The sequence below is a fragment of the Silene latifolia genome, chromosome Y (assembly GCF_048544455.1).
Source record: "Silene latifolia isolate original U9 population chromosome Y, ASM4854445v1, whole genome shotgun sequence".
Lineage (NCBI taxonomy): Eukaryota > Viridiplantae > Streptophyta > Magnoliopsida > Caryophyllales > Caryophyllaceae > Silene > Silene latifolia.
Genome location: NC_133538.1, coordinates 139,770,482 through 139,793,983, shown reverse-complemented (window position 1 = coordinate 139,793,983; position 23,502 = coordinate 139,770,482). Strand labels below are relative to the sequence as shown.

Here is a 23,502-nt window from a genome sequence, read left to right as displayed (position 1 = left end):
TCCTTGATGCCCAGCCTGTGGGCAGTTTTGAGAGGAATGACATTCACTGCGGAACCGTCATCCACGAGGACCATTGGTATATTCTTTTGGAGGCATTGTACGGTGATGTACAGGGCCAGGTTATGATTGGCTCCGATTAGGTTAATATCCTCGTCGGAGAAGACGACCGGGTTGCTCAGATCAGGGGCGTCTCTCGTCATGTGTGCCACTATTTCTTCTGGAGAAGAGGTGGAGGGCACGGTTAATATTCTCAAGGTCTGCAGCAAGGCCTATCGATGCTCAAAAGACGTTGCGATCAGTTGCCAAATTGAGATTTCGGCTTTTGCTTTCTGGAGCTATTTCAGGATTGAGTTCTCGGGGGCCTTTGGTTAAGTGTCCACCTCTGGGACGATTTGGTCATTCGTTGTTGAAATTACCACTGGGTTGCTCGGATTCTGATAAGGACGTCCGGACCGGGTGAGATGTCCGAAATCCTTCGTCCGCTTTTCCTTCCCCGGGAGGATATAGACATCCTCAACATCATCCCACCATATGCCGTTAATTTCAGGGTCTCGAGGATACCTTGGAGGGGTATTCCTCGGTGGGTAATTCTTGTGGGGAATATTTTTGTGAGGGCGATTTTTATGGGGGTAGTTATTTTGAGGGTAGTTTTCGTGAGGTCTATGCCAGAATGGTCGCGGGAGCAATCCATCCTGGGGTGGGTAGTTTTGAATGCTTGGGGAACTCTCCCTCGGGCGCGGTGTTGGGGGATTGAAGATGAGTCGACAGTAGGCGTCGTCGAGTCGGGTGATTCTCTCAGAGAGGCTGGCTATGGCCTCCTCAACCTGCTTAAACATAGTGAGAACGGTGGCAGCACTGAATACGAACACTCCGTCTGAAGGATCCTTTTCCAGAACATTCACCTCGTCGTCAATCGGCAAGATGAGATGAGAACAGTCTAGGGTCAGTTCATCGTCAGAGATGGCGTGAATTCCCAGAGGATTCGTTTTGTTGTTCGGCATAGTTGGTGGGGGTATATGCAAATCTCCCTTCTCAATCATGTCCTGAATGAGGTGCTTGAGTTTGAAACAATTTTCGGTATCATGCCCCTTCCCTCGATGATACTGGCAGTAGGCGTTGGGGTTCCAAAATCGGGATTTCTTGGCGTCGGCCGGGTCCGGGGTGGGCCCGATCGGTTGTAACTTCCCTTGGTCCATGAGCCTTTTCAAGGCACTTGCATAAGTCGACTTTATGTTGGTGAACACTCTCTGGGGGCGTTCAGTTTTCTTGGCAGATGGTTCGACGAGGTTAACCTCATCAATCTTGTTTGTCTGACCGTAAGGGCGAGATCCGGTTGAGGTGGATCCTTGATAACCCCTGCCAGTGGTCTTTGCTAGGACACCCTTTCGAAGGTCGTCCTCGATACGCGTCCCCAGAATCTGCAGATCCTGAAAAGTCTTGATATTCTGATACCTTAGTAGGTTGGCATAAACCGCGCGGAGGTTGTTGACAAACTTCTCCACCAGAGTTGATTCACTCGGCTTACTGACCAATTGAGTACTCACCCTCCTCCAGCGGGTTAGGAACTCAGTGAACCCCTCCTTGTCGTTTTGGGTTAACAGCTCGAGATTACGGGTGTTGGCTTGGATCTCGACGTTGTCGGCATACTGTTTGGCAAACTCAACTACGATCTCATCCCAAGTGGTAAGGTTTTTCGGGTCCAAGGAGTAGTACCATTGGCGAGGAATCGGCTCCAAAGAGGATGGGAAGATCCTGGTAAAGAGCTCCTGTTTGACCCCTTTAATGGTCATGTAGTCCTTGAAAGCACAGATGTGGTTGAGTGGGTCCTCCACTCCCTTGAACTTAGGCACATCAGTTAGGGTGAAGTTGTCAGGTAACTTGTCCCCAACAGGTTCGAACCTTCGGTTGTTCTCAAGGTGGATATTGTTGCCCCGGGCTAGGAAATGTTCTTCCAAGAGTTTCAGCCTCTTTTCAGTTTCAGTCAGAGGTGGGGTATTATGTTTCCCAATTTCCTTGTTCTCCAGGGCGTCTATACGGGTCTCGACGCGATCCAGGGTGACCTTAAGAGCGGTAAGCAGGCTGGCTAGCTGATTAGTTCTGACATCTCTGTTGTTATCATTGTTGTTGGGGTTAACAGACGAAGTTGAAGACGGGGCCATGGCTCTGAGGCAGAAAAACGGCTCACATTACAACTCAATCCGACACGGTTCCAAGACTGAACGCAGACAACACAAAGGACGAGACAAAGATCGACTCAACAAGACAGGGTGACCGTGTGTAGTCCCTCGGTGCTGACTCGATTTATGACGTGACGCTGTTTGACCAAACCTTTGACACGAGTCCAACATGACGGTGTGACGCCATTGGACGGGTCTCGTGGTGAGACGACTCATAAGTAAAGACCCATAAGTACGTTTGTTTTGACTCGATAGACACGAGGCGGAATTGAAATGGTGGATTGAATTTTCGAAAAATAGGAATTTCCAAAAAGATTCATTTGTCGCTTTAATGGGCGGCTTCCGAAGATAGAAATCTCTGCAAGTCGATCAGTTGAAAAGGGTTTGTCTTAAGTTTATTTGCAAAAGACGGTTTGAGTTTGAGTCGGCTCGGAAAAAAGTGTGTTGTTTCCCAAGACGGTTTTGAAATTCAAAATTGTATGTTTTGAAAATCGAGTTTGAAATGCTTCGAAAAGGTCTCGGGGACGGTGCATGGTCCTCGGGATCCTGAAAGTGTCTCGAGAAAAGGGTGTGTGCTTTTCTCGGGTTTGAAAGAAAACCATTGTCGGCGCGAAACGGGTTAAAATCCGTGTCTAGACGCGGCGATTATAACGGCGTGAAAATGTGATTTGAAATGGTTATACAAAACCGGGTTTGAAAATCGTCATTACGACGACCTAGGAAGGCGTGTTGAAATGGTTATACAAAACCGGGTTTGAAAATCGTCATTACGACGGCCTAGAAAGGCGTGTTGAAATGGTTGTACAAAACCAGGTTTGAAAATCGTCATTACGATGGCCTAGAAAGGCGTGCATCGGTCGGCGAAAGACCGAGGTTTGAAATGGCCATTATAACGGCGCGAAAAGGGTGTTTTTGAAAGTTTGAAAATGACACGGAAGGACTTACGATCAGATAGCACATAAGCACTCACAGTTCATTATATTATGCATCATGCTGACACGGGTTTTGGCTTAGTAGGGTGGGTTACAAACCAAGCAATCAAACCCCGATTTGCGAGAGGGATACCAATCCAAACAAAATGTGTAAGGAGGGTGCCCTAGCCTCGTGCTCGAAAGTGATGAAAGCTCTTTGACGAAACAAAATGTGTAACGTCAATGGTATGTTTGACTTAATCGGGATTCGAAAGGTGGGGATGAGAAAACTCACGCCGACGAGATGAGCCAATTGGTCGAAAAGGGTTAGGTTGTGGGCCCGGACAAGGAAACCCGACCGTGACCGTAATATCAATTAATGCATTCCAACCAAGACCTCGTTCGAGTCTCACCATCTAGGGATCACAAAGACGTAAGTGTCCTAGTTATCCCCAGCGGAGTCGCCAATCTTTGGACATGGGCCACGTCTCGGTCTGTGGATTTGGGCCACCTACCGGTCCGTAGTAACGGGCCACCTGCACGCCAAGCCAATATGTGGGCATCCAGCGGTCTTTTGAAAGCCATGCTCGGCGGCGTAAAGATGCTTTCGACCGGATCGTTTTAGATCGGTCGGTATCGTCTCGGTAAGGGTCTCGAAACAATTAGAGATGTTCGGAGTCGCCACCAAGCATTTGTGGGATTCCTGGAACCCGTTCGAATTCCACTTTATACCTCGGTCAAATCGAAGCACAAAGCAGCGTTTGACATAGGTACTAAAGATAAGGAAATCGTCCCTCTTTAGCATCCTATCTCTAGAATGACTCTCGTACGCCCTGGATAAGGTCGTCCACTATCCAAAGTTTCTGAGTAAGAGGTGAAGGTACGTATTGGGAAGCCCTTTAATCAGACACCCAATCCCGCCCGCGTTTAGCGGCCTCTACTGATCGATCTTGGTTGGTTGAATGCAAAAGTTGATAAAACGGTTTAAATGCATGAATGCGCATCCAATGATTTAAACCTAACATGTGAGAGCTTTCTAAGTCGGTTAATTTAATACAAGTATCAAGTATAAGATGTCGAGTTGGATTAATGGTTGATTTGCATGCAAGACGGAAATTAAACATCCATTTACCGTATTAGGTTTAGGGTGCATAACATGATCCATTTGTGTTAGTAAGGTATTTTGCAAATATGGTTTTGAATAATTGAATAGTCATCTGATCTGTCCTATATCCGGGTTAGCCGGAGTCGGGATCGTCCTAGACTAATGCTGGAAGGAAATAGGCCCTGTACCAGATGGCTAAAAGAGGCGCGAGCCAGCCGGCGGTGTAAGGGGCCTCCCTCTGGTTTTGAAAATGAGAAATAAGGAGCCTGCTTGAGGCGCGGGTTAGCCAACGATTGTATGCCGTGTTCTGACTATTTAGAAAACATTATAAAACGTGTTGAAAATGGGTATTTGAACCCGGTTTGATTTTCAAAGGGTCGTTTAGACCGCATTTGTTGATTTGAAGAACTAGACTCGAATAATCATCATTATTTGATAATATTCGGTGTCGGGTTCGATTTGACAAATTTGACATGAATAGTTTTGAAAAGTGATTATGGACTAATCGTTTTAAGTCCGTTTTGAATGTAATTAGTCAATATTCGTCATCGTACCCGGGTTAAAATCCGGCATGGTATGCAGAACCAAGGATGATTTTGTGTTGGTGACTAATATGTTTGTTTGAAAATGTGAGGAAATGAAATAAAAGGCTTTAAAATTCCTTCTAAATGTCATTAACCAAATATTATCATCGAAACACGGATTTAACCGTCATGGTATGAGGAACCAAGGGTGAAAAATGTTTTATGGTTAAAACATGTGAAATGAAACAAAAAGGTTTCAAAAATACTTGAAATGGTAAAAACCGATTACAAATATGAAGAATGGATTAAGGGAAATGACGAGAACAAACACGGTTGATTTAAGTCCGAATACCCCATTTAGGCGCGAGCGTTGGCGACCTAAGAGGCTTCTGCCTCAGACCAAAAATCAGTTTTGGCTCGTTTATTCCATGTTTTGGTTCATGTTATGCATGTTTTAGCATGTTAGAGTCATGAAACAAATGAAAACACAATAAAAGAGGATTTTTACACCCTCATACTTACATGTTTGGTTATGGAGAGTGACCGACGTAAGTGTAACAACTCGTTTGATCGGAAAAAACTCGGTTTAAAACCGTTTTGGTAAGTAAAAGAGTGTTTTAAAAGTTTAGTGATGGTATAGTGGTCGAAGTGGTAGGTCAAGTGTTTTAATGCACGATGACGGTACCAAACAATGTGTAAGGCTCGTGTTTACGATCGGTAGGTCGTAAATACGCGTCGGATTGTGACTTAAGAAGTCGAGTCGAGAATTTTAAGGGAGAAAAGAGGGGGCGGAGACTCGCGTAACTCTCAAATGGGTGGCATTTGAGGGGTATTTATAGGAGAATGAGTGGTTGTGTAAGTTTTGAGCGACGTGGCCACCTGGGCTGCTCAAAGAGGCGCGAGCCACATCGCGGGTCTTCGAGCTGTGTTTTCGCTTTCACAACAAACGCAATCATGATTTGTTCTATCCTAGGTTTTGTAGTCACATGTTTGGTACTTGACCAACATGAATCCGGGAAAACTTAAGGTATAAGGCTTTGAGATATTTTGGTTTTTGTGTTTGACTCGTTGTTGGAGTCGGGATTTGAATTTTCGAGTCGGTTTTTGGTCCGGTGTCGGGTTTGACTCTAGTTAGTGTCATCGTGACTCCATCGCCGTGCATTAAACACTCCAGGTATTTTTGAAATGTTTTGAAATGTTTTTTTTTGAAATCGTTTTAAGTTTTCCGACGTAAAGTTGTACACAAACTGTCGATCAAACGCCGCGATTCCAAAGCATGTTGTAGTCCGATAATCATCGGGTGTTTGTTGGAGCCTCAGCAGATACCGGGTATCTACAGTATCATGGTGTCATTCTCTTTTTTTCCCGACCTCGAGTACTCGGAGTTCGTGCAGAGGAGACTGGCGTACTTGCCGATCGGGGTGAGTATACTTTCTACTTAGCCGCTTGAAATGATAACTTCATTTCAAAGTAGCTTAGAAATGACAATTTGATTCAACAGGAGATCGATGTGGCGGGCGTCAAGCCCCCAGCTTTCCCTTAGACGCTGGAGTACGCGGGACTAGCTGGTACGATGGTGTCTATAGAGATCCCGTCCTTCTCCGAGGCGGTGGCAGAGGCTGGACTCGAGGAGTGGCAGCATATCTTGAGAAGGGTAAGCCTCCAGTTTAGGCCGTCTTACCTCTTTTGATGATCATGTAAGAACACAATAATAAACCTTGTTTTTTTGAAAATGAAAATGCAGGTGGCACCATCAAGGCATGCGGAGTTGTGGAGGATGGCCAACTGGCTGCGAGCGACGGCTGCCGAGGCACGTTCAGGTGGCTCAGGACGACATGTATGAACTTTCCTTTCTCCCTTTCTTGATAAACATGAGCATTTTGAGGTACTTTTGAGGCACTTGCCTTTATATATTCTGTGATTTACCAACTCTCTTTCTTTTCAAAGGGAGCGTGAGCTGGACCTGTCGTGAGAGGAGACGGCCCGCCTGTCAAGGGAGCTCGAGGTTCGGGATGCTGACATCACCATTCTTGAGGCGATGGTGGCAGACTTGAGGGGTCGTTTAGCTGGTCGTCCTAGCTAGACTCGTACATTTGTTCATTTGTACTTTGCTTTCGAGTAAGAGCTCGAATTTTGGTGTATATATTTACTTTTTTCTATGTATATATGATGGCCTGAGAGCCTTTTGTTGCTGCTGGGTGTAAACTATGTTGTACTAGCAGGTTAGCTTGGAAACATGTTTGGCATATCGATGGTTTACACAAGCATGCTGCCAAAATTCACGTAGAAATCACAAGCAAAACACATGTAGCAAATTAAACCTAGCATAAACAGCATAAAATGCAACTTGACTAAGTCGAAAATGTAGAAATAAAAATGAAAAAAAGTGCCCCATAGTGAGCAAAAAATGACTCGACGCGCGACGGACGACGGGAGTGCTTCCCCCTAAAAAAAGAAAATAAATGAAATGTATAAGTGTAAAAAACTAAAACAAAAAAAATGTGGCGAGAGGAGGGAGTGAAATGATTCCCCAAAAATAATATAAAAAATGAAATGAAATGAGTAAGTGTGTTTGTGTGACGCAATGTGAAATGACGATGTCGTATCGAAAAGCGAATCCACGGAATAGGATTCCGCAGCGAAACAGGAGTTGAAATATTTTAGGGAAACAAATTTTCCGAATTCACCAAAAAAATTCCTATTGGAATAGGAAATATTAACTAAACCGGGAATAGGAAGATCCTTTGCGGAAATTAGTAGAAAATAGAGCTTAGGATGAGGCGCAGCAGGAGCTGCGACACTTCCAAAGGACGCAGCAGTTGCTGTGTCATCTCTTGAGCCTGTCTCTTCCTGAGCAGAATTAGGAAAGGCCGAATAGTATAAATAGAGGCCTTGGGTTAGCTTCTATTCTCACAATTCTCCCTTCTATTAGTTCGTAGCTCATCAAATACATAAAAGCTCTCTCGGAAAATATATTTATAGAAAATGGATGCCTTTGAATCCCGACTCAAAGAATGGACGAACAAGTTTTCGAACGCTGGGAAGCATGACATGGGTGCTTTTAACTTTGGATCGATCATCAGTTTTAAGCAAGTAAAAGTGGTAAGATCGTTCCTTGATGCTTGTCTTGAATATTGGGACCCTGATTTTCATGTATTTGCCTTTCCTGGAGGAGAAATCTGTCCTTTTCCCGAGGAATTTGCAGCGGTTGGAGGGTGGGATGTAGAAAATCTTCCGGTCTTACCATCTAGCTCCCAAGGATATAAAAATAAATTTAGGGACCTATTAGGACTGACCAAGGCTGAGGTGGATCGAATTATAACCTCTAAGAGTGTAAGAATGTTTTACCTTGTAGACCATTTCATAGATAGGGAAGACCCTACAATTTCCTATGCGGCGAGGCGTAAAGCCTTTTGATTTTGCCTTATTCAGTGCTTTATCTTAAAAGGCCATGTTGATATGGAAATGAGAGGTGACCCGCGATTTTTGGGTATTATCGAGAAAATGAAACTGCGCAAGAGCCCAGCTTGCTTGGTATTAGAAGAGACCATCTTAGGGTTGGATAACTGAAAGGTGAATCGTGAGCTTTCCTATCTAGGGAGTCCTATCAGTTTACAAGAAAAAAACGACCCGGCTTGTTTTCTTTTTTTGCTCTTTTTCTTTTCGTTTTTTTTCTTTCGTTATTTTTTTCTTTTTTTTTCGGTCGTGGGTCACATAGGAAGGATGGATACTAATGCTTGTACCTTTTGTAGATTTGGCTGATGGATAGACTGCGATTGATCGAGCCCCCAGTTAATTTGCTTGGATATAGATCACGATTGATCGTGGTGAGGACAAGGCTATACGTGGTGGACTTTACTTGAGTGCGCAACTATTGGGAAAACAAGCTAAAGAGCGAAGGCGGTCCCTTGATTAGATTGATCATCCCTTTGGTGGCATCTTAGAGCATTGACGGGAGTATCATCCCTCGACCCTACTCGATCTATTCGCGTTCTTGGCTTGGAGTTTATGGTCAGCATATTCGGGAAGAGGTTGATGAGGCAAGTGGGTTTGAAGCAGAAGATTTCAAAGCTTGACAACGTACCGCAGATAGCACTGGTGCATTCCTTTGAGTCTTGTTGCGAGTGGGTGCTTTGTTAGGCCCAGAAACATGTGGTTTATACCCATTCCAGTTGGTTCGCTGTGGGTGTCATATTCTTACTTGCAGTGGACGAAGGCTAGTACCTCGGAAAAGCGTGAGAAGCTAAGGAAGCATGATTTGACTGACTACAAGATTCATGAGGTGGCGAAAGAAAACCAGAAATACTTGACCGAAAAGGAACAAGAGGCTGGATTCCAAGTCATTCGCCTAAGAAAAAGCCAAAGAATGCTCCCGATGAGAGGATGGTTGTGGATCGGAATTGAAATACTAGGCCTCGTGAAAGACCGTTGGTGATTAGGTCAGAGATAATGTAAGAGCACCCCTCTCGAGGTCGAGACAAGAAATATGACAAAAATGACAAAGGCAAGGGGGAAAATGGAAGAGTAGAAATAGCCTAAGTCTTTATTAGTATCTATTATTATCGTTGTTTCTAATAAACAACGGGGTTTTTAGAATCCTAGCCTAACATTTATTTCAGCATTTATTATTTGATGTATTATTTGGCGTATTATTATAATAAATGAATAAACTGGTTATTTTAGTTTAGAAACTTTAAATCAATTCCCCTTATTTATTCTCTCGAATTTCAAGTGCCAAAGCAAATGTCCTTCTATTTACATTTCTTGGATTAAAAAAAATAAATCGAGTTGTATCCTGTGAAGGATTGCCTATGTACTCATTGAAAATGAAATCAAACCCAGAATGTAGTTCGAAATAGAAAATGTAAAGGAATAAATGTTCGAAGCAAGAGCTTATAATGAACGTAGGGAATAAGCATGATAGTTTACCTACTCCAAAAAATGCAATAAGTTATTCGATGATACCGAAGACAAAGCAAAAATTTCAAAACGCAAGAGCAAGGTGACACGCATTTTGAGGCCGGCCAGGGCCGCGTATAATGTGTCGCAGGAGCGGCACGTGGACCATGGGTGGCGCATTTTTTTTAAAGCCTATTCTAAGGGTAATATCTCTTAAGTTGGTCTAGATTTGTCGGGTTTAAAACTCATTCTCGTCTAGGTCTGTAATTCTAACTGCAGCCCCTGAGAGTATATATTTGACAAGGTAAGACCTGACCCAATTTGACTTGAATTTTCCCCTTGGGTCGACTGGTAGAAGAGCTCGGATAGATTTAAGCACTAGGTCTCCCTCTTTGATATTTCGGCGTTTGACTTTCTTGTTGAATGCTCTTCTAATTCGTGCTTGATATGTCTGGACATTATGCAGGGCACGTAATCTTCGTTCGTCCAAGAGGACGAGTTTTTCATACCTACCCCTATTCCATTCTGCTTTCGGGATTTGGCTTTCGATTAGAATGCGCAGAGACGAGATTTCTAGCTCTACTGGTTATACAGCTTCCACACCATATGTTAAACAGAAAGGAGTAGCCCGGGCATCCTGACTGAAGTTCGATATCCCCATAATGCAAAGGGTATCATGTTAGGCCAGTCATGATAGTTGTCAATCATTTTCTTGAGGATCATGACGACATTTTTGTTTGCTGCTTCCACCGCACCGTTAGTCTAAGGTCGATAGTGTGAAGAGTGCTGATGCTTAATTTTATACTTGGCTTATAACTGTTCAGTTTCAGCTTGGAAATGGGAACCCCCGTTGCACAGATTATTGTGGACATGGGACACCCGCGCCGCGCGCACCCTTGTGTTGGTTTCGAGGCGGCGGTACTTCTCCCACGGAACCTTGGTTTGCCAAAGCACGTCATGGGCCGTTATCGATTGGTGAGGCATTGAAACCAGTGAAAGGTTGAATAAGCCTACATTTGTGGAGTCGCCACCAATTTATTGTGGAAAAATTGGAAACCGTTCAAATACCTCGCGTCATGTCAAGACATAAAGTAGTGACATGAACACTAAGAACTCGTTACCCTTAGCATTCTATGTCTAGAATGACTCCCGAAGATGCCAATGGACACGGATGTCGAGAGATAACTGGAGTAAGGGGTCAGGGTACGTATTAGGAAGCTCTTTAATTCTAACACCTAATCCCGCCCGCCTCGATAGCGGCGTTTACTAATGATTAGGGAAATTATTCATATTTGATATGTTGTCGATGTAATGCATGCAATGCAACAAACATAGATTAATCCTAGCATGTGAAATTAGACTATGTCGGTTAACACGTATTTTAGCAAACAATTGAGTCGAAGTAAATGTTAGATTAATTACATGTGAATGCCATACAATTAAATCATACATAATAACAATAAATAAAATTACAAGGATTAAAATTACAAATATTACAAGGTTTATTTGATCTACGTCAAAAGCACGCTTGAAGACAGGATTTCAAAGAAGAAAATAAAAAAAAATAAAAAAAAAATAAAAAAAAAATACGGAGATACGTCAGATTAGAGGTAATAATACGATTAATATTTGATTTAAATCGTAATTAGGAGCTACGTCAAGGCAAGAAAGAGTTCAGGGACAGAAACCAACCCAGAACAGGCGCAACATCTTCTGCGTCCTCTGGAAGAGGCGCAGCACTTCCTGCGTCTGTTCTAGAGTTGGGCTCTGGCTGTGAAGTCAGAACCGCAACATTGTTATCGTTCGTTGGTAGATTTAGGATGAATTATCAATATTAGACTCGAATTGAAGTGTTTTAACCGATTATACGTATCTGGGCAAGTCATAAAACGAATTAAAATGAGAAATTACAGCGGTTTACATGATTATGATTAACTCGTATCGGAAATACAAAAGGGAGAAACTATTTTTTTTTTTGGTAACATGTGAGCATTTTATATCATAATGAATCATCCAAGAGGATATTACAAATCAGCACATATTTCAACGATTCTAGCAAGACTAAGTACTCAAATTACATTGAATTACTAAATGACTAAGCCAAGCACAATCTGACTGCTGCACCACAGAATGCACATGATGTACAAGTCTATAATGCAACTGCTTCTTAAGAGCTGCTACCAGATGCTCAGGTCTGCGAAGTTGAAATGTCAGCCTGCAATTATTGCGTTCAATCCATAGCAGATAGTAGACAGCCATTCTTACCATTCTACAAGTCTTCCTCTGAAACTTCGAATAATGGTTCATAGGGCCACTTATACGAAGACAGAGCCACTGCTCAATTCCATCCAACACCTGAGAGCTATAAACACAATCCCCAAAGAGATGTTCATGAGTTTCCTCCATGGCTTCACAAAGAACACATCTATTTGACAGACAGAAGCCCAGCTGGAAAAGTTTAGACCGAGTATTTAAGGCCTTTCTCTAAATCAACCAGCCTATAACTGAATGTTTTGGTAAGATCCAAGTATCCCAAACATCTTTATACCAAGGAATAGGGGGGTGGGTTCCATGCAACCATTGGTACCCTGCACCAACTGAGTAACCACCAGAGGTAGCTATCCAAGTACTGTTCTGAAAACCACCTTCCATCAACCTCTTGACACGGCATATATTTCTCCAGTTCCAATTGGAATCAGGAGAAGGTACATAAGTATCCCACTATGCCCCTTTTAAATATACATGATCAATCCATAGGACCCAAAGTCTATCAGCTTTTGTATGTAACCAATTAAAAAGCTTTCTTACACTCACAGTATTCCACACCCCAGCATCCTTTATGCCCAGTCCACCCTCTTTTTTACTGCAGCAAATGTCATGCCATGAAACCAAAGGTGTTCTGCCATAATCAGATTCTCCACTCCATAAGAAGTTCCTACAAATAGCTTCAATCCTCTTAATAACCCCTTTAGGAATTAGGAAGATAGAGGCCCAATAATTATGAAGTGTGTTGAGGACAGAATTAATAAGAACAAGCCGTCCTGCATAACTAAGCTTTCTTGCTCCTATGCCTCAAATTTTTGCCACAGTCTTCTCTAACAGGACATTACAGTCAGATTTAGTAAGCCTACCAGGTTGGATGGGGATGTGGGATTAATCTGTATACATCCCTTTAAAAATAAGGACTATAATGAATTTATGAGATGATACGAGTCATAAAACTAAATGCATAAACAAGATCGTAAAGGATTAAGAAATAACCTTTGGTCCTTGCTAATTCGGCCTAAGAACAATATCGCAATGATATTCGCCTATTAGTTGCACCCAAGATGCTCCGAGAAATGCTCCTCAAATTGCTAGAATGAGATCCCCAATTTCTGTAAATATTAGGGTTTATTTTTGTGTGGTTTTCCGATGAGAGAAATGATGAGCAAAAATTAGGTTAAGAGAAAATGATCTCCCTTTCACGTCTTATGCAAACCGGAATTGGGAGTGAATTAGGGAGATATAATCTTCCCTAATTCGGCCCATATCACCGAAATAAGGAGAATATTTTCCTTATTTTCGGTTTCCAAAAATGTATAAAATGTTGTTAAATTGTCATCTAGTGAGGATCGAACCCATGACCTCTTGGTTTGTGTACCCTCACTATTACCACTATGACACATTCATCTTGTTGATATTAAATATAACCGATTACATTTAATTACGAATTAACAGATTAATTCGTCCAAGCTAACATTACATACATTTAATTAAATATAACTTATTATATTCAATTTACGAATTGACAGTTAATTCATCTCAACTAATATTACTTAATCTTCATTAAATAATTGTCTCATCAACACATTGACTAAGTGTTTAGTCATTTTAGGCATCAATGTGATCATATTTCTATAACTACATCTCTCATACACATCCTATAGATGTGACCTTTAGGGACCAGTTGATCACCGCCATCTGTATGATAATAACGTCAAACTTTCTAGCAAGCCAACCGTTATTAGGTAAACGTTAATCAACTGATTAAATATACGAAGTATACCCTTGTGAACCTGTAAGAGATTTACAAATGTTATCACACTAATTTGTGGAGGACACAAGCTCCAACAAACTCCCACTTGTCCTCACAAGTGTATGTGCGATAACCGATTCTCATATCCTAAAATTTCTCCCACTCAATGTAAAACAATTTGCAAATCCGTATTCACAAAGGTCGTATTTTACAAGCGATCATTATCAAGAGTGGTTTCCCCGACTAGAGAGTAACTTAACTGATAAACGAATCAACATTCGAGCATGGCCATGCATTTCAGTTACAACTCCTCGAGTGGCCGTGAGAAATAACTATACCTGATAAAGGTTGGATATTTTCCTCAACTCGAATCCTGCAGATGTAAGCACAATATGAAATGACCCAGAAAAAATCTACTTAGCCTCCATTTACGGCAGACCGTGAGAAAGAAATCAAAGTCACCCAAAAACTGCCTTAATCTCAAGAGACGATAGTCAAAAGAATCGACTGTAGGAACACAAAGGACGTCCAATCCATGACCCGGCACCGAATGTTTTTAAACATTTAGGACTCCATTACGTTGTCACAGAAATTTGTCCTACGAGGTATCGTTATAATCTCGTATCTGTGATCGATCAGTCAACTGCTTGACTTATGGCTCGTTGAACCCACCATCAATCGACTGCACAATATAATAGCCGGAGTTATCAGCTCACATTGGCGATTACGGACCAAACAAATATAATGTAATTCAGTTCACTTTGTGGCGTTCAATGTTGTCAGTACAATCCACATGAAAAACAAAATATTATATATTAAAACGATGAAGTTATAAATAGTATATGAAACGATAATGTATCAAATCCATAATCAACTACTTCAACTCAGGAACACGTTTAATACCCATGGAAATAACGTGCCCTACATGCTTATCATAATTCAACGATTCAGTAGTAGAATCTGCTACAACACTCTGTCTAGAACTCTTCCAGTTGACCGCAACACCATTAAGAGTGAAGACAAACCCGGACTGAGATTTTGAATCATCTCGATCCGTTTGGAAACTAGCATCTGCGTAACCGATTGCGCATAGCTTAGTATCTCCTCTATAAGTCAATACCCAATCCTTAGTCCTCCGTAGGTACTTGAGGATGTTTTTAACAGCTATCCAGTGTGTTTCGCCTGAATTGCCTTGGTACCGAGTCGTCATACTCAATGCATATACCACGTCTGGACGTGTGCATATCATGGCATACATGATCAATTCTATTGCAGATGCATAAGGAATATGACTCATGCGTTCAACCCCTTCAGGCGTCGTGGGTGACTGAGACTTGCTCAACTGCATCCCACTCGCCATTGGAAGGTTCCCCTTCTTGGAGTTGGTCATGCTGAACTTCTCAAGAATCTTATCCAAATAAGACTCCTGACTAAGTGATAACGTCCGTCGTGATCTATCTCGGTAGATACAGATTCCCAAAATGCATTGTGCCTCACCCAGATCTTTCATCTGGAAATGGTTCTTCAACCATTCTTTAACCGAAGATAGGAGAGGAATGTCATTCCCAATCAAGAGTATGTCATCAACATACAATATCAAGAATACAATCTTGCTCCCACTCGACTTGATATATAAGCATGGTTCTTCGACCGATCGAGTGAAACCATACTCTTTTATCACCTGGTCGAAACGATGATTCCAACATCGAGAAGCTTGCTTAAGTCCATAAATGGAACGCTTAAGCTTGCATACTTTCTTAGGATGTTTAGGATCTATGAAACCTTCAGGTTGCACCATGTACAACTCTTCCTCCAAATAACCGTTTAAGAAGGCGGTTTTCACATCCATTTGCCAAATTTCATAGTCATGAAATGCGGCAATCGCTAAGATTATCCGAATGGAACGTAACATGACTACGGGTGAAAAAATTTCATCATAATGCAATCCGTGCACTTGAGTGAAACCTTTTGCCACAAGTCGTGCCTTATAGGTATCTGGTTGCGCGTCTACATAATGCTTTATTTTTTAAAGCCATTTACACTGTAGAGGTTGTACCTTATTAGGTAAATCAACTAGATCCCATACGTTATTCTCATACATGGAGTCCATCTCGGATTGCATGGCTTCGAGCAATAGCTTTGAGTCGGAACAGGCCATAGTACCTTTATAGGTAGCGGGTTCATTACTCTCAAGGAGTAAAACGTCATTCTCCTCGACCATACCAATGTATATGTCCGGAGGATTAGAGACTCTACCCGACCTCCTAGGTTCCTCGGGAATATGAACCGTGTCATCAGTTGGAGGAATAACTTTCTCCATCCGTTCCTCGGTTGTTGGTTCTGGAATCTCCGACAGCTCGAAGGTTCTATTACTCGTCTTGTTCTCGAGAAATTCTTTCTTTAAGAACGTCGCACTAGCCGCAACAAAAACTCGATGTTCGGTAGGCGAATAGAAGTAATGACCAAATGTTCCTTTTGGATAACCTATAAAGTATGTCTTGACCGATCACGGGCCGAGCTTATCCTCGTGTCTCCACTTGACATAAGCCTCGCAGCCCCAAACCCGAATAAAGGACAAGTTAGGTACCGTTCCCTTCCACATTTCATATGGAGTCTTGTCGACAGCTTTAGACGGACTTCGGTTAAGTATAAGAGCAGCTAACAAAAGAGCAAAACCCCATAATGAATCAGGCACTATAGTGTGACTCATCATGGATCGAACCATATCTAGTAAGGTTCGATTTCTCCGTTCGGATACACCATTCAATTGAGGTGTTCCAGGTGGAGTTAACAGCAAAACGATTCCACAGTCTTTCAGGTGTTGATCAAACTCATTTGAAAGATATTCGCCACCCCTATCTGAACGGAGTGCTTTAACCTTTCTACCCAGTTGGTTTTCAACCCTATTCTGGTATTCCTTGAATTTCTCAAAGGACTCACTTTTATGCTTCATTAAGTAGACATATCCGTATCTACTCAAATCGTCCGTGAAAGTGATAAAATATCTATAGCCATCTCTAGCGGTAATTGACATAGGTCCACAAACATCAGTATGTATGAGTCCTAATAGGTCACTAGCGCGCAATCCAACACCTTTGAAGGAAATTCGAGTTATATTGTCAATGAGACATGATTCACACGTGCCATATGTAGAAAATTCGAATGCGGGAATAGTCTCATTATCGACGAGTTTCTTTACACGTTTCTCATTTATGTGTCCCATTCTACAATGCCATAGATAGGTTTGATCTTTGTCACCAACCTTTAATTTCTTATTATTCATGTGTAATAATTCCGTGGTTTGATATAAGATGTAAATTCCATTCATGGAAACTGCTTTGCCATAAATCATTTCATAAAAAGAAAATACAGCTATTATCCTTTATTGAAAATGCAAAACCGTCTATATCAAGTACGAAAATAGAAATACAGTCCTTAGATAAACTGGGTACATAGTAACAGTTATAAAAATAACTCAAAACCACTAGGGAGTTGGATTACGTATGTTCCCTTCGAGACTGCAGCAACTCGTGCTCCATTTCCGACTCGCAGGTCCACATCACCCTTTGCGAGAGGTGTGATGTTCTTTAGGCCCTACAAATGATTACACAGATGAGAACCACAACCAGTATCTAGTAACCAAGTTCCGAAACTTGCATGGTTAATCTCAATCATACGAATATAAGATGACATACCAACAGGAACGACGCGGCCTGCTTTGATGTCCTCACGGTACACGGGACAAATCCTCCTCCAATGTCCAATCTTGTGACAATGGTGGCACTCAATGTCACCGCCCTTGCTCTTTGCCTTGCCCTGTAAGCCACTAGTCTCACCAGGCGCACTCTTACCGTTTCCTGGCTTCTTAAACTTTGGCTTACCTACAGCTAGGTCGCCGTGAGCCTTGCCTTTACCTTTACCTTTGTTGGAAATCGTGAGAACATCCTGCTTCATGCTCCCACTCAATTTCATATCCTTCTCGGTCTGTACGAGAAGGGAGTGTAGCTCATGATGACTCTTTTTCAAGTCATTCATGTAATAGTTCGCCCTGAAAAGGACAAAACCATCGTGAAGAGAATGAAGCATTCGGTCTATGACAATGCTCTCACTGATTTTACAATCAAGTGCCTCCAGCTTCTCGACATTCTCAATCATGTGAAGAATGTATGGGCTAACCGGTTGGCCCTTCTGGAGTTTCGCATCAAAGAAGCGACAGGTATGCTCATAAGTAACGATTCTCGGTGCCTTTGAGAACTCGTTAGTGAGCGTGGTGAAAATCTTGTTTGCACCCTGAGCAATGAAGCGTCTCTGCAAATTGGTTTCCATTGCAAAGATGAGTACGTTCTTTATCGCACCCGCTTCCATAACGAAGTCACTATAAGCGGCCCGACTCGTTGACTCTTGCATTGGGGCCTGGGTTGACCGGTATTGGCTCGATTAAGTACTTGAGCTTACCGTCGAATGGCGAAGATTCCGTAGTGCCGCCTCCCCATCCGCAAAGTTGGACCCGTCATTTTTCGACTTGTGAACCGATTCATCCGGTCCATAAAAATTTTAAGCCAAGACGCGATCAAGTGTGGCACTAGGCATTGGGATTGCGTTATTTCCAACCATTTAGTTGTAACAATATTATCAAAATAATCGTGTTATATCTTTGAGAAGAAGAATAAAAATAATAAGCATGTGCATCGTTTATATTTTTAAGTCTAATGAACTACTGTCATAACGCGAAGACTCAAAACATTTATACAATTGATCTCCCTCAAGAATTATATAAATGATCCCAAGACTCAATTCTCTGTAAACTGATAAGCTAACCTTTTAGCTAATTCTACCGTTAGAATTCTTGGTCGATAAATTTCTGTAAATTCTATCTTTAATCCATCATAATCACGAGAAACTCTTCGGACTATGATGTTGAGGTAAACTAAGTCAACACAACTACTTACCCAACGTAGAAGGGGTCATATTATGCCTACCGACGAAGAAGGGATTCATAGTTGTTTGCCCTTATGAAGACTAATCTCAATTTCCGTTTTAGAGGAAGATCCCATCAACTTTATTTTAATTCATTTTAAGTGAACTAATATCTAGCATGCGTGAATGAATAAACTAAGGTGATGACTTAATAACATGTGACATCTGTATGTCTATGAAAACTAACATACAACCTATATGAGTCAATTTTCATGCATTTTAGTAGTAGTTGGTTTTGTTTTAGGCGGAATATGATGCATAAACTAACATGTGAATGAAAAGCAATAAGAATGAAAACGTAAAAATAGTAAAAGTCCTAGTGTGGCCTATCCTATCAAAATGAACAATAAATACAAGTTTGGAATCCATCCTTGGACCCGAGAAGCTTGTCTTGATGTTCCATCTTAATCCATGTAGCGGGAGTGAGCTCCAATCTCCATCTTTAGTCTTCTTTTGAAAAATACAATGAATAAATTTACATAATAAACCTATTTATTACATTCCAATTTCAAAACCCAAAACTAAAGAAAAATAAAGGAGATTCGAGATCTCATAATTACATAAAAATTATGTTGCCTTCATTACGAAAACATAATTAACTAAGGCCACACTAAGTATAATAAATTACAACTGATTGCAAAAATACGTAAATTAAATTCATTCAATCGATTCATTCAACTAAAATAAAATGCATCAACTAAAAATAAATTAAACATACATGCCACAATTCCTTAATTATGTTGATTAATTTATCCAAACTACCTATTTAAATCAAATTAAGTGACAATTCCTCAATTAGTCACATTAATTTCAATCTTAATTCACATTAAACTTGTAATATGAATTTAATCCATCAATATTTTAAACTTCTTTAAAATAATTAGGTATCTATTATTTATGAACCGCTTCACAATAATTAATTTGCCAAAACAAACAAAAAAAATTTCTTTTGAAAATTATCTCGGTAAAAAACCGAAACAACCCATTAAAAAGACTTTTCCTCGGTTTTTCAGAAAAAACCGAAAGGGAAAAAAAACAGAAATTTTTTTTTTATAATGCTGCTGGACGTGAATAGTAACCGAGACGTGAACAGTAACATAAATTTTTTTTTTCTTTTTTCGGCAAAACAGGAAAAAACAGCCCGTTACTTTTCTTTAAACACGGTTTTTCTGTAAAAACCAAAACAAAACAACCAATTTTTTTTTTATAATCTGCCCTGTGAACAGTAATAGTGACGTGAACAGTGACAAAAAAAAATATCGGATGCTTTTCAAATCGGCATAAACAAAAACAGCCGCAAAAAAAAACTTTAATCGGTTTTTCAGGAAAAACCGAAAGGAAAAATGAAAAAAAACGGGGATTTTTTTTTTAAATTACTGTTCATCCGTGAACAGTACAGAAACAGAAAGGAAAAAAAATTCCACGGCTAAAAAAAACAGCCGATTATATTTTTTTCTTCGCAAACCCTAATAATTGTTTACAAACAATTTTATGAAAATCATCAAAATAAAATTCGTGGCCTTGGCTCTGATACCACTTATGGGATTAATCTGTATACATCCCTTTAAAAATAAGGACTATAATGAATTTATGAGATGATACGAGTCATAAAACTAAATGCATAAACAAGATCGTAAAGGATTAAGAAATAACCTTTGGTCCTTGCTAATTCGGCCTAAGAACAATATCGCAATGATATTCGCCTATTAGTTGCACCCAAGATGCTCCGAGCAATGCCCCTCTAATTGCTAGAATGAGAAATGTGATGTTAACCCTAATTATGCAAGCTTTATTACAAAAGACTCTGTCTAGGGTTTCCTATGAGGGTTTCCGTCTAGGCTACGTCTTCGCTCCTTCCTTGCTTTTGAAGGCAAATCTCTCGATTCCGATCGCTCGATTTGTATTTTTCTTCATTCTTTCTCTTCCTAATCTCTCAAATAATTCGTTTTGTTTTTTTAGCATAATTAGTTTATGCACTACAGGTATGTCTGCCCCACCGCAAGGAAAAAACAACCATAGGGTTTTATATGATCCATTGAGGGACCGTGGGAAGGGTCAAATGGCTGATAAGGATGAGGACTTTGTCTGGGATGTTGGTGGAGAGTCGAGTACCGAGGGACCATCACAGTATCTGCTTGTGGGAAGGATTTGGACGACAAAAGCAATCAACGCAAAAGCCGCAATTGATACTATGATTCGACTATGGAACTCGAAAGGTATGGTGGTTGGAAATTTAATTGATGTTAAGAGTAAAATTTTTGTCTTTAAATTTACTGAGGAAAATGATAAAGCGAGAGTGATCGAGGGCTAACCATGGCACTTCGATAAGTTTATTTGGAGTTTCAATGATCCCTATGATGAGGGAAAGTTAACTGAAACGCCATTGTTCCTTGTTCCGATGTGGGCGAGAGTGTATGACTTGCCGGTTAGGGGACGTTCGAACAAAGATAATATTCGTCGGTTGGGATTAAAATTGGGTGAGTTTGTCATGGTGGATGAGGCGCCGTTCCCAGAGATGGAGAAAGCGATACGGATTAGGCTTCTACATGACGTTAGGAAACCCCTTGTATCGAGGGTCCGATGTATGATGCCATCACGGGGAATGATTGAGTTTGAAGTGAAGTATGAGAAACTCCCGACTTTTTGTTACGGGTGCGGAATTCTATGGCATGGCGAGAAGGATTGTGATGATGGCCCGTATGGTGAGGGTGAGCTGCGTTATGATGAAAGCTTGAGAGCATCGCCATGGAAGGTAATCAAAACTAAGGCCGAACCAAAAGCAAAAAGCGCGAGGGACTTGAGTGGTTGTTTTGAAGTGGAGTACAGACGGAGAGAGGAGGATGCAGTAGCTGAAATGATAAACAAACTCCAAGAAATTGCTATCAAACATAAAAGTTCGAGCACTAGGAGGGAGAAGAAATAAAATATGGATGAGGGGCAACACGAGGAAGGTCGTACCAATAATATGACCTCTCCTGGTGGGGGCGAAATGGAAGGCCTGATTGAGAGTTGTAATAAGGGAGCAGGGGAGCTGGACGGGGGTAAAGGAGTGGGAGAGGGAGTTGGATTGAGGGAGGTTGGCAGGGGGGTGACGAATGAGCTCGACACAGTAGGGAATGGGACTAGGACGAGAACGGCTGCCATATGGAGGAGATTAGAGGAGGACAGAAGGGAAAGGGGAGATACGAGAACGAACCAGAGGGTGGACGGGAAGATGGTAGTCCATACGAAGAGAGCTGGGACTGAGGTCCAGGTGGGGGAGGGAGCTGCTGCAAAACGACAACAAATTGTGCCTGGGGGCATCGTACCTGAGGCGGTGGTTGAGGATGCTCAACCCCGCCGGGAGCAATGAGTTTGATACGTTACAACTGTCGGGGGCTAGGCAACGACCCGACAGTTGTTAGGGTTAGGGGGTTGCTACGGAGGGAAAGACCGGAGGTGGTTATTCTGATGGAGACTAAGTTAAGTGCGGGGGAAATGAGGAGTGTTATTTCAAGGCTAGATGGGTACGATGCCAGCTGTGCGGACTCGGTGGGGCGATATGCGGGTGTGGCGGTTTTGTGGAGGGATGGCATTGATGTGGAGGTTGTGTCCTCTACAGCTCACCATATCGATGTTAAGATAAAGGGTCCTTTTGGTATTGATGTTTGGAGACTAACAGGATTTTACGGATGGTCGAAGCACGAGGACAAATGGCGTTCTTGGCAACTTCTAAGAGAGCTCAAGCCACTGTCAAATTTACCATGGGTAGTAATAGGCGAGTTCAATGAAATCCTTTATGAACACGAGAAATCGGGTGGAGTTCCCAGAGAGCAGAGCGTTATAGATGCGTTCAGAGAAGCCATGGATGAGTGTGGACTGATCGATATTGGTTTTTGTGGTAGCCCGTATACGTGGTGGAACAAAAGGGGTGAACCTAATGCAGTTTTTGAATGGTTGGACCGAGCGCTTGTTACTACATCTTTTGTTGAGCAATGCCCGACTGTCATGCTACATCATTGGGATTTTGACTAATCAGACCACGCACCCATAAAGCTTGCTCTTTATAGGCCACCGAGAAGTATAAAAGCCAGGCGTTTCAAATTCGAAGATATTTGGGCAAAGAACGAGAGCTGCGAGGGGGTAGTGCGTGAAGCATGGGGTGATGAGGGGGGAGGATTTGGACAGCCAGTCACATCAAAGCTTACAAACTGTTCGGATAAATTACTAGTTTGGAGTAGGGCAGAATTTGGTGACTTGCGGAAGAAGGTGGAGGTGAAAAGGAAAAGGCTGATGTTCTTAGACTCTTGTGTGCCATCAGAGGAAGTGGTGAGGGAGAGGAGAGAGACATGCACTCAGTTGGACGAATTAATGATGGCTGAGGAAACGTACTGGCGACAGCGGTCGCGAATTGAATACCTTGGGGAGGGAGACCAGAATACCCAATTTTTCCATGTAAGGGCGTTAAACCGAAGGCGGAGAAACCGGATAAATAGACTAAAAGACGCTGATGGGAATTGGGTCACTACTGATGAAGAATTGGAAAGGCTGGCCGTGTCATATTTTGAGGAGCTTTTTACATCTTCGAACTCGACGAGGATGGAGGATGCCTTACAGTGTGTTATCCCGACTGTTTCTACTGATATGAATGATGTGCTAACAAGGCCTTTTACGAGGGAGGAAGTGTACTAGGCCCTGTGCCAAATGAAACCTTCGAAGGCGCCGGGACCGGATGGCCTCAACGCGAATTTTTTCCAAACCTTTTGGCATATTATTGGAGGAGAGGTGGCGGACTTTATTATTAAATGTCTGGAAGGAAGGGAGGATATAGCTCAGATAAATGACACAAATATTGTTTTAATTTCGAAGGTAAAGCAAGTTTGTCAGATGAGCGAGTTCAGACCAATTTCTC

General features: G+C 41.8%; 1 protein-coding gene across 1 annotated transcript; it reads left to right on the top strand.

Annotated features, from left to right (window-relative positions):
- Positions 1–21,959: 21,959 nt before the first annotated feature.
- Positions 21,960–23,282, top strand: LOC141629051 (uncharacterized). The gene is made up of 2 exons (XM_074442121.1): positions 21,960–22,546; positions 22,661–23,282. The coding sequence occupies exons 1-2, from the start codon at positions 21,960–21,962 to the stop codon at positions 23,280–23,282; spliced, it is 1,209 nt and encodes a 402-aa protein (XP_074298222.1).
- Positions 23,283–23,502: the final 220 nt, after the last annotated feature.

Coding starts and splice junctions, on each gene's coding strand:
- LOC141629051 (XM_074442121.1), top strand. CDS start 21,960: ATGAGTTTGATACGTTACAACTGTCGGGGGCTAGGCAACGACCCGACA. Junction 22,547..22,660: donor CCTAATGCAGTTTTTGAATG/GTTGGACCGAGC, acceptor TGCTCTTTATAG/GCCACCGAGAAGTATAAAAG.